The sequence below is a fragment of the Vulpes lagopus genome, chromosome 6 (assembly GCF_018345385.1).
Source record: "Vulpes lagopus strain Blue_001 chromosome 6, ASM1834538v1, whole genome shotgun sequence".
Taxonomy (NCBI): domain Eukaryota; kingdom Metazoa; phylum Chordata; class Mammalia; order Carnivora; family Canidae; genus Vulpes; species Vulpes lagopus.
In genome coordinates this window covers 111,541,581-111,554,202 of record NC_054829.1, presented here as the reverse complement: position 1 = coordinate 111,554,202, position 12,622 = coordinate 111,541,581, and the positions used below count along the sequence as shown (strand labels likewise).

The 12,622-nt window shown below is 32.6% G+C and overlaps 1 protein-coding gene across 1 annotated transcript; it reads left to right on the top strand.

Moving 5' to 3' along the window:
- Positions 1-6,380: 6,380 nt before the first annotated feature.
- On the top strand, positions 6,381-6,557 carry LOC121492472 (DNA-directed RNA polymerases I, II, and III subunit RPABC4-like). The gene has a single exon (XM_041757747.1). The coding sequence runs from the start codon at positions 6,381-6,383 to the stop codon at positions 6,555-6,557; it is 177 nt and encodes a 58-aa protein (XP_041613681.1).
- Positions 6,558-12,622: the final 6,065 nt, after the last annotated feature.

The following is a 12,622-nucleotide window of genomic DNA, read 5'->3' as shown; positions in this document are numbered from 1 at the left end:
GAGATAAGTAACATAGATAAATAAATGACACAGTTTCCTCCCCTGGGAAGACTAGGCTTCCTTCCTGCATTTATGGTTAGCTTGTCCTTTTGACTTGACTTGGCCAATGGCATGGGAGCAGAGGATTTGGGATCATGGCATATTTCTGCCTGTGCTCTTGCTTTTTTTGCTTTATCACACTTGTCACTGCTACTCCTCTAGTAAGGACCTAAGAGTGAAGAAGACACATGGACCAACAGAACATAGCTCAGGAGGGCTGTGGTTTACTCTTGGCTGCCAAAAGATAGCAGAAGTGAAATATGTCATTACTACTGTAAAGCCACTGAGATATTTGAGGTTTTGCTATTCAGTCTTACCTAGGGAAGATTACAAATGCATCTAGCTTTTTTATATATTACCTTAAAATGACCACAAATAGTTCTTACATGCTAGCATGCTGTAATCTACTTATAGTAGAATAATTATGGAATTTTAATAGATGGTAAAATAGAGTGTTAGTATTAACACACAGGCTAGGAAGCACTGTGAATCCATTAAAATGATTAAAGCTAGTATCACAGAAATGTGCTAACTCAAACAGTACCATGAAAAGTACAAGTCTCACTTACAAGTCTAAATCTATGCCCAAGGCAGTCCCTAGAGAACACCTGCTTTCCACACCCCTCATCTCCATCCTACACCCAAACTAAGTGTCCTTCATGTTCTTGCACAGGTCAATCACTACAACATTTGAATGCCATCAACTTTCCTTTTTTGAAAAAAAAGTAGACACTCATGTTAAAAGTTTTTTAAGGCCTTGCCCACTCCCAATAAATAACTGCAGAAACTGCAAAAGCTATGCTTTTAAAATGAGACCTTGATTTTATAAATAACAGAGAGTAGAACATAATGGGAGAGACATGGGAAAAGTGCTAATGCATTAAGATTGTTTCTACAAGCTTTCTCCTCTTAAAAGAGTACTTCCTATGCTACACTACCAAAATGCTGCTCCATTGACAGATGAATGAGTCAAGGAAATGTGGTACACACACACACTGGAATAAAATTCAGCCATGAGAAAGTAGGTCACCCTGCTGTATGTGGTGACAACATGGATAGCTTTTGAAGGCATTATTATTTTAAGTGAAATATGTCAGAAAGAGAAAAACAAATATTTTCTTATAAAATACGTCAGACTCAGAGAAACAGAATAAGATAGTGGTTATCAGGGCTTTAGAGGTGAGGGAAAAGGGTAGATTTTTGTCAGAGAGAATTTCTAGTTATAAGGGAGATAAACTCTAGGGATCTAATGTACCTCGTTGTGATTATAGTTTACTGTATATATACTTAAAAATTGCTGAGTACATCTTAAATTTTCTTCCTGAAAAAAGAAATGATAATCATGTGAAGTGATGCAGGTTAGCTAACTTTATGATGGTAATCATATTGCAACATGTTAAATCAACACATTGTACCCATAAATCTATACAATCTGATATGTCAATTATATTTCAATAAAGCTGGGGGGAAAATCCCCCCATGACTAAATTATTTCCTAATCCTTTACTATATGAAAGTTCCTCTAAATTCAATAATTGCAATGTCTCTTTTATTTCCTGAGTATGTGTATGTGTTAAGAAATAGATTTTGGAGAAGAAGCTGAAAAAAGTTTTTCATACGTGTGAGGGATATTTATCAATATTGATATTTCCTCACCATAGAAATTGGCAAATTTTTCCATGTAAAGTCAGCGAGCAAACATTTTCAGCTCAAAAGTAACAAGTTCTCTGTTGTAACTACACAATTTTGTACTAGTAGCATGAAAGCAGCCATAGACATTGCATAATCAAATTAGCATGGGTGTACTTGGCCCACAAAAGGCCAGGTTTGGTCTGTAGGCCATAGATTTTGACCCTTGAATTATACATTATTACCTGAATTATCCAGAACATAAAAAGTGAAAACGGATTAAATATTTATCTTAGAGATCCTAAACATTAAGGTGCAACTCCTTGTGTTTTTGAGACAAAAATGGAGTAAAATGATCTCTTAAGATCAAAAAATCGTAAGTGAAAAAGATCAAAAAATTAATCACAAATTAAATCTATATAAAATGACACATTTTCCCAGTGAGCTTGGCAAAGATATGGAAAGTTGAGGAGAATGTTAGAGAAAGTAGGTAATTTAACATACTTTATTTGGGGATATATATTAATTGTGATACTGAGGATCCTAGTCACTAGCTGCCAATTCTTTAAATACTCATTTAAGACTTAGTAATCAAAAAAAAAAAAAAAAGACTTAGTAATCAAAAAAAAAAAAAAAAGACTTAGTAATCACATTTCAAGAAATGTATTATATAGAAGTATTCCAAATATAAATTTTGTAATAGCCAAGCATAAAAATAACTTCATGTCTGTTAGTAGTGTATTAAATAAATTAGCACATATGCATGGAAAATATTTCTTTTAAAGCATACACATAAAATGTAAACTATATTGCGCTTTATAAAATACATATTGCATTCACTCTAAATGAGTGAATTTTGTGTTTTACTCATTGAACTTGTATTTGATGGATTATATATTTTGTTTTGTTGTTCAGTAATAGACGGAAAATTTAACTAGGCATTCCTGTATTTCCAAAGACTATGCCATTGCATTTATTTTAAAATTATTCATTTTTATCTGTTCTAATTTATTAATATATTTATGTAGGCAATAATTTTTTTCTGGGTTAAAAACTCAATGATTTTGCTAAGAACTTTGTCCAGTTTTTGAGCTATATGTCTATTTCATTCATTTATTTTTCTAATGTTAATTTTGCTAAAGATTTTATTCATTTATCTGACAGGGAGAGAGAGCAAGCACAAGCAGCGGTTGTGGCAGAGGGAGAGGGAGAAGCAGGTTCCTCACTAAGCAGGGAGACCAATGTGGGGCTTAATCTCATGACCTGGGGATCATGACCTAACCAGCTGAGCCACCCAGGCACCCCTCATGTTAAATATTTATGTGAATTTTTCCAAACCTAGCTTAATTATATTTCATAAATTTATATATACATAATTATATATTAAAAATTGAGTATTTTGAGTAAAACTAAACAATTAGTTATAATTTCAAGGAGTTAAAATTACCCATTACTTTACAATCTATAAATTTTAGGTCTAATTATTAATTAATATTAATATTAAAGATTTAATTAATTTATTCATGAGAGACACAGAGAGGCAAAGACAAAGGCAGAGGGAAAAACAGGCTCCTTGCAGGGAGCCTGTTGTGGGTCTCGATCCCAGAACCCCTGGAACATGACCTGAGCCAAAGGCAGAAACTCAACCACTGAGCCACCCTGGTGCTCCATGGTCTAACTATATTTATTCTTTTATTTTTATTCTTTTTATTTTTTAATTAATTTGTTCATAAGGGGGACTGTATTTAGGTTTTACACAATAAAAGGATTCTTCCTGAAGACTTTCAATAAATATAAAGATGGAGTAAGAGCTATGATTAAATGAGAGTAATAGTGCATAATAGTTTTCGTTGTACCTTTAGGATAGTGTTTCCCTTAGGTTCCTATCAAGTGTTGATATGTATTCTCCTTCATTTTATTGACTACCATACCTACAGGTTTTTTTTGGTGTGGTTGGTTTCCTCTTCTTTTTTTTTTTTTTTTCCTCACAGAGGCTGCCAGGATATTTATTCCTTTTCCTCTAATAAAGACCAAAATATCATAAGATTAGCCATCATCTTATCCATCTGCACTATCCTATTGACACTAGTGTGTGTGTGTGTGTGTGTGCGTGTGTATATATTATCAACTACTGTATCACCTCCAAGATCATGATTTAAAACATTTAAATACTATCTTCTTCCATTTATCAAAATTACTTATTCCAGTGTTCTGCATCTTTTCTCCAGAATTATTCTACCACTACTTTGGGACAATGAAACTACCATCTTTTAAATGTTAGTGCATCTATCATTTCTTCCATTTCTCTTTATGCAACGTAAAGATAGTGGTTCCTCATTCTTTAGTCGCTTTCCATATCTCTTATACTTGACTGTCAAATTTCTAACTCTGATTGCAACCAAATTATTTCATGTTCATTGACTACATCCAAGGAGGATAACCTGATTTCAGAAAAAGCAAAACAGATAAGCTCATTGTTTTCATTCTAAGTGAACTGAGAATCTCATACATCTCAAATGGTTTATTACTTCTGTTAGGCAAATCTATTTTTTTCCCTAGTCAATAAACTCTCTAAAACTCCCAGGATGTCCATTTTCTCTTATTCCATCTCTAACATCTCCTCCCTTACCAAACTGCCACCTATTTTACAGAAAATAAAGAGACTAAGAAAAGAAAAATTCATTTTCTTTCAAAAAGTATTGAAGTCAACTCACCTGCCTCTGTCCTTAATCCTGCTTGGATTCCTGTTACAGAAGATTTGTCACTGCATTATTTTTCATCCCTACACAACATTCATCTCAAAGCCTTTGTGAATAATTGCAAAAGGGACATAACATCCTCTCAGATGCTTATGTTGATACCCTTTGCAAGGGCAAATAAAGAATTAATCTTGGTTAACTTTCAGCATAGTACTTCCCAAACAGTTATTAATTAGCAATAGAAAAATAATAACAGATACCAGTGAAAAAAGTTATTGCCAGTAATGAGGTAAATAAAACTCATGCTCACCTGCAATCATGCTCAGAAAAGGACACAATATTACATCTTTGGTATTTCTTCCAAAAATACACAATCCGAATCTAATCCTGATGAAACATCAGACAAATATAAATTGAAGGACATCTTACAAACTATCAATAGCAACAATAGCAACAAAAGACTAAAGAAACATCAGAGTGAGAGAGTTTGAAGAAAAATAATTAAAAGGTAAAACCCTGGAGTAAGTCTAGGACCATTTTTTTTTTCTTTTGCCATACGTGACTTCAGTGGGACAATGGAAAAAATTTGACTAGGGTCATTGTGTTAGATATTAGTATTATATCAATGCTAATTTCTTCATTTGTATAATTGCATTATGGTTAAAAAAATCTCTATTTTTCCACCTCTTATTCATAACTAAGAAAGAAAATTTTAAGCACTTTGTATTAGATTCAGAATACACTAAGCTAGTAATAGAAAAGTCAACTTGTGGGACGCCTCAGTGGCTCAGTGGTTAGCATCTGTCTTCTGCTCAGGGCATGATCTTGGAATCCAGAGATCAAGTCCCACATCAGGCTCCATGAATGGAGCCTGCTTTTCCTCCCTCTGCCTATGTCTCTGCCTCTCTCTGTGTCTCTTGTGAATAAATAAATAAAATCTTTTAAAAAAAGTCAACTTGTTTGCTGCGGTATGTAAAGGTTGACCTGAATCTGTGCAACAAGATGCATGCAGACATCAACATTCGTAATTCTCTTGTAGTTCATTTTAAAACCATTTACTGAAACTTTCAAACATATGGTTTTAAATATGCATATTTTATATAGAAAATTGCTTGAAGCATTTCCGTGTTCCTTGAATAACCATTATGTTTATATGCATAAACCAGGAAAGGTCTAATTGCTATTTGCATGGATTATTTACAGCTAAGTGGTCTATGAAGAAATGAGAGTCCATAAAAATGCTATTGTGTATGAAAACCAATCTGTGTTGCTCATTTTAATTGAGTATGAGAATATTGGTTTATAGATTTAGAAACAGTCTTATAAATGTTTCTCACAAACAGAACAAAGGTTATAGAAGTAATCTGTTGACTAAATGTTTTAATAAACTTTCTAACTGAATGTTTCATTTTCACAGAAAAATGGGTTTCCTGTCTCCAATAGATCTATCACTGAAAATACAAATATGCATTTTTAAAGTCACTAAGATGCCACTTTTGTGTTGAATTGACTTGTCATTTTATCTGACATTGTTGTAATAATTAAACACATCTAATATTTGTGGCCACGAGGGAGTGATATTGGGTTTTTTGCTTGTTTTGTCTTTTGTTTTTTGGTGAAAATAACTGAAGTATTTAAGAATATAGAAAAGACTAATAATATACAGCTACTTATCCTAAGATATTCACCCTCAAGGAGAGTAGAAGACAAAATAACTACACTTTATTTATTTATTTATTTATTTATTTATTTATTTATTTATTTTTGTTGTTTGTTTCGATGGTAAAAACAAATGATTCTATTCCACTCTTTAACCTGAACATCAAAAGTTGTAATGGCATCATGGCTATAAGTTATGGAAGTCCTTTATTGCATATCGGGTGTAAAACCCTAGTCTAGTCATGATTCTTTTTACGTTTTTATGCTCCACCATTCTTTCAAAGGTAAAGTAAGTAATATATTCTGGAGTAAGAAGTTTCTCACTGCTCCATAGGGACTAACAATGAACTAACAATGAACATCCAGAAGGATGTTCAATTCCAAAAGCATCAGCCAATGATATTAATCTGCAGAAAATGTCATACAGAAAGTGAAATAAAATCTAGATATCCAATTGAATACAGAGAATGTGAATACAGAGTAATATACAAGAGAAGGACTAGAATTGTGGTGGTTTCTGATGCTCAGTGAAGTATTTGGCATTCTTAATAAAGCATTTGGAATATCTTAATTTATGTTTAAATTTGCCATTAATGTTTCTCATTGTTGTGTAGGCTTTGATTAGCATGCTTCCCTTAAAATTAAACTAAATGCACATAATTTTATTTCATTTTAAAAACCATATTTTAGATACGATTCATATTTCATATTAATAAATTATTTATATCCAAGTATATGATTTACAATTTTACTTCATATATAATGTCAAAGACAATGAAAGTTAAAATTGCTTCCCCACACCAAGATTTTAATCAAAACCTACAATTATCTGGGGGTCTTTCCAAAAAAAGTAGATTTCTAGGGTCTTCTAAAGGCTTACTCACTAATTAAGTAAATTCCTTGAAAATTATTGTTGCACATTACCAACTCTTTGTCAACTCTCTGGTATTATTTGATGTGGAGTACACCAACATACTTAGCGTATGTGTACATACATAATTTTGAGTCCTATTTTTCATTTGTTTGTTGATGTAGGCCTTTATGTATTTCAACATAAGTTTTCACAATTTTTAAAAATTTGGCAGAGGGAAGAGAAACTTGAATATTTTTGTTCTATAAGGTAAAATTAATGTTAAGAAAAGTGTTAAACAGATTATTAAGGCAGGTGCAACTTTCTAGGTGTAATCCTATGTGAAACTCAAAAGTTCTGCTTTCAGGATATAAAAAGATTTAGAATTGATTTACACTTAATTGATGGATAAGTACTGATTTTTTTGTCTTGATTTTAGGGATATGGTACCAATGATCAAAAATATGTTTCATTTGTTCTTTGATTTCATCAGTATGGGATGTCATGTTGGCCTCCCTAACATTTATTTTAAAGATTAGATATATTTTAACTTTACTAATAGCTAAGATTTGTCTAATTCAAAAAAGTATCTATGCTTACTTTTTAAAAACTTATATCTATACTACTATCATAGTTTCCTAAGTTGTTCACAATTTTTACATGCTATATGAAATACTATGATGTTCGGATTTTTAAAGAGTGCTTCATTGGTCCAGGTTTTCTTTTATCTGTGGCTTTCATAATTTTCTAATTCTGCTATATTTCTTTTTGACCTTGACCTTTTTAGACAGGGGAGCTCCAACATATATCTTTCTCTTTTCTTTTAATATTTATTTATTTATATGAGAGAGAGAGCACTCAATGACACATGTGAGCAGGGCTGAACATGAGGCTAGATCTTGCAACACTGAGACCACCATCAGAACCAAAACCACGAGTCCATCATTCAACATACCGTGCCACCCATGGTGCCCTGATATCTCTTTACAATAGCCCCATAACTAAGTAAATCACAATTCATTGGATACTATAGTTATAATTTTAACTTTTAATTTGGTCATATGTCCTTTACATATCAATAGTTTAACTAAATATTTTTATTTGATTAACCAGATAGAAAGGTTTAATGGAAAACTATTATTACTAGAACTCAAGATCACTATTATCATTCAATGACTCAGATCTTTGGGTTCCATTCATCTATAGAGAGGAAATGATTTTACTCTTACCTATGTGGACAGTTTTGAGAAAATAGTTATAAAATTGCTAGAAGATTATTTTAGAGTGGTGTTCTATACATATGAAAACAAGCGAATTTGAGCTTGAAGCTAGCACATATATCATCTCCTAATACACTGTTAGGAACAACTATGGACATTATGAAAAGGCTGACCACATTCATGGAAAAGCACTAAATAAAGATGGACTCAAATCCAGACCTATCACTCATGATTTGCCAGTTCACTTCATTTTCTTTTAACTTGAGCTTTATTATCAAATTGGAAAAATTATGAGGATCAGCACATGAAGGTAACAGTTCTTTTAAAGAAGCTATCTTTAGAGATTGAAGTTATAAAAAATTCAAGTATAGCAGGTGAAATGAAAAATGAGCAAGCCATTTCTTGTATAAAAACAAGCTGCCTCCTTACATATACATCCCTACGCCACAAAGTTCCTCTTAGAATAAGGTCTATGTAGAAAATTAGTCAAAGTTATATGGTATTTGAGCAGAGGGCTGAAGGATGAGAAGGAGCTGGCCAGAGAAAAACAAGGGGAAAGCATTCCTGAAATAGAGAAAGTAGATAGTTGAAGGGCTCTGGAGCAGAAAGTAAGCTTGTCTTATTCCCACTTCAGAATGAAGCCCATGGGACAAAACTTCATGGGAGGGAAATTGGGAGGAAATGAGGTGCCCTTGTAAGGGGAAACCACTGGAACAATAAGCAAGAAAGAGAGTAAAATAGTTGAAGACTTAAAAGACACGTACACACAAACAAATGGTAACTATGTGAGATGATAACTATGTCTATTACCTTAGTTTTGATAATTATTTCATAATCCATACATGTATCAGAACATTGAATTGTATACCTTAAATAATATACATTTCTGTCAATTTTGCCTTAATAAAACTAGATATAAATTTAAAACGACTGCTCTTGGCATCTATTTTCTTTAATTCTGATTATTTATTTATTCAATAAATATTTACTGAAGTCTTATGTAACACGTAAAGTACTGTGGTAGGTCATGGAGATGCAACCCGGAATGAGACATATCTGTACCCTTGTTAAGAAGTCTATAGATTGCTAGACAAAATAAATAAATAAACAGGATATTTGAATAAACACATTAACAGAGTCTGTGCATATAGCTGAGGACGCTTTTGAACTCTGCTTTGTTATTTTGCCCTTTTTTCATTCACCATTCCAGAAATCCACATGTATCTTTACTATTAAGGAATGAAAAGAACCAAAATTAGTAAGTCACGTGAAGATAGATGCTAGAGGAGAAACAAGCTGAGCCAATGCCGGTCTATTCCTTATATAATTTCTAATTAATTATTTAGTTGGCTAATTAATTAAATTAGAGAAGAGGGGAACAGGAGAGGGAGAGGAAGAGGGATCATCTTAAGTTGACTCCATGCCCAGCACAGAGCTGGACACCAGACTCCATTTCAACAGCCTTGAGGTTATGACCTGAGCCTAAATCAGGAGTCCAACACTTAACTCACTTAGGCACCCAGAAGCCAAATTATATCGTTTTTAAAAACAACTGCTGCTGTCCCTGCCTGGTATGAAAAAAAAAGTGTAATTATTGCTGTATAATTACAGTACAAAAGCAGGATAATGAACGAACAAAAGGGAATCTTTGACTATACAAAGAAGAATATGTAAGGGAAGAAATGAAACGATAAATTTGGAATTAAGATCTAAGGTTTCTGAAAAAAATATATTTGTTTTGATATGTAATGAGAAATTCAACTGGAATAATATTAGATGGAAAATAACATACCAGTTACTGAAAGTTAAATCTAAACTAGCCAAATTCCTTATACTATTTAGAGGACTAATATATGATATGTCATAATATTCCCACACTCAATGCATATTTCATAACCTGTATGCAAAGAGAGATCACTATTGAGATATTTTGCTTACAAAATAATATAGAACTGTTATGAAATGAAAGGTGCTATATACAAGTTGGTTCCATGTGCAGATTTGGCTCTCTATTCAGCTACTCTCAATGGGCATTACTTATATCTGTATCATACAGATAAATCATTATGAAATAGGGAGATTAGCTTCAATGAGAGTGTTATATTATCTAGTAATTTTATTCTCTAAGATGATTTTAAGTTTATTCTTCTTAATTTAAAAAAGTCAAATTTATGCATCCTACAATTAGCATATATGTAAATATAATATTTTACAATGCCATATATTAAAATACTTATAAATTAAAATGACTAACATAATTCCTGATGTTTTAATAGAACAGTTTATACAGGAGATTTGGTACAAAGACTCAATGGTTAGTAGGAATGGATTCTTTGAGCTGCATAATAAAATTTACACTAAATTTTGAGGTACTTAAACAGAACTCAGGCAACTAAAATTGTATTATCAAGTAATAGACATAGAAGCTCTGAAAACCTACATAGGATGAACAAGAATTCAGGATAAAAATCTAAGCTCTATTTAAATTAAAATTGGGAGATTTAAGTATGGGAGTCATCACGATGCTAGTTAAAGGCATAAAACAGAATAAGATCACAGCACAAAAATTGAGGTCACTTTCTCAGTAGTCTTAGACTATGGATCAGTTCTTTTCTCTTGTATAAACATCTATCAAGATGTTTTACAATGGCTTTTAAGCAAATAATAAAATGTTTTACGGTGTTGGATGGCCATTCTCCATGCCTTTTTTTTACGTCTTAGGATAGCTTTTGTCCTGTACTATATTTTCAAGGATGTTTATATAGGAGACATGCCTGGAATGTGTAGATAAGTTTACCTCCAAGGAAAGGGGCAGAATTTTTTTCTTGACTAGGAAAATAAAGGTAATGTCTCCCTATGGGGCCACGTTCAGACAGATTTGCTGGCAATCCTTTTATAAGATTAGAGGTTTTCCATGAATGCAATCCCTCAGCTGAAACACAAACAGTGTGGAGAGTATCCAACTGATCCATTCCCTGGTACTCCATGTGGGATTTAGGTTGCAAAGGAAACTCATGTGAACTTAAAAAAGATCATGCTGCTTGCTGTACAATGAGTAATAAATTCTTTTGTCTCTGATTGAGGAATCTCATGTCTTCTGCCAGCATCTATGACACTGTATCAAGCTAACTTGTAAGTTTCCGAGTACCTAAAATCTCAGACTTATCATAGTTCTTAATATACATGACCTATTGTTCTCTGAAAGTTTAATAATTAACTTTCTCTGAGGTGCATAAATGAAACTCTTATACACATAAGGATTCTCTCCTTTTAAAATATACTATTCCAAATACAAAACACCCCACATAAACCTCACCCCTCAGGAAAAGTATACATCTCTAAACACTAATTAATTTTATTTATTTGACAAAAGGCAAAATTATATGTACAATTTTCAATTATAGAATATGTGTTATACACTATCCTTCTGTAACATTCATATCTTTTTGAATCATTTAATATTTCCAAATTATCATACTCAAAGTTTGTCTTTATGTCACATAGCTTTTAGTTTTAAAATTCTTGTGAAGCTTCTTATTAAGCAGTGTGATAATATATTTATAATCCCTTTTCATCATGCCACTATACACCCATTTTCAGGGGCTATGTGTATCAGTTGCCATTTCATTATTTGTATTTATGTCAAAAGAATCTTAGCTGGGGAAATTAAAATTATAAAGTTAGGTCCTGTGAAAACAAAGTCTTTCTTATCAAATACTCCCACGTTATAGTTATTATGGGAAGCCACTAGAGACTTTCAACAAGGGACTGAAATGCTCTGAATTCAATATTAAAAGAAACATTTGTTCCTCTGTGTGAGATAAACTATAAGAAACAAAAGTACAAAAGGAGAACTGAAAGACTCTTGAACTACCTAGGTTAAAGATAATGGAGTAGAGTATTAGTGTTGAAGGTGATGCAAAATAAAAGGACATAGGGTGTATTTTGAAGGTGGAATCAATTGGATGTATGGACTAGTGCTGATTGTGAAATAAAGAGTCAAAAGTTAGCTTAATAAATAATAGCCTGAGAAACTGAGTGCTGTTTACAAGTTTAAAACACACTGGAGGGGATCCCTGGGTGGCTCTGAGGTTTAGCGGCGCCTTCAGCCCAGGGTGTGATCCTGGAGACCCAGGATGGAGTCCCACATCAGGCTCCCTGCATGGGGCCCACTTTTCCCTCTACCTGTGTCTCTGCCTCTCTCTCTCTCTCTCTCTCTCTCTCTCTGTCTCTCATGAATAAATAATTAAAATCTTAAAAACACACACACACTGGAAAAATAGAAATTAAAGTAAGAGAAAAAAATGGTTTAATTTGTTTATAATATCTAAAAGTTGTTAGGTAGAAATGTGAAAGAATATATGGTACAGAACAGAGATCTGGCAATAATATACACGTTTTGAATAGAACATGTATTTTAAATAGAACTAGTTGACATTATTTATCAAGAGATGATTCTGTGCACACCAAGAATTAGATGCCCACATGTTCACTCATCCTCAGAATTCTATATAAATAATGTCACT

What these genes read in the sequence shown, in the direction of transcription:
- LOC121492472 (XM_041757747.1), top strand. Translation starts at nt 6,381, where the DNA reads ATGAACATCCAGAAGGATGTTCAATTCCAAAAGCATCAGCCAATGATA.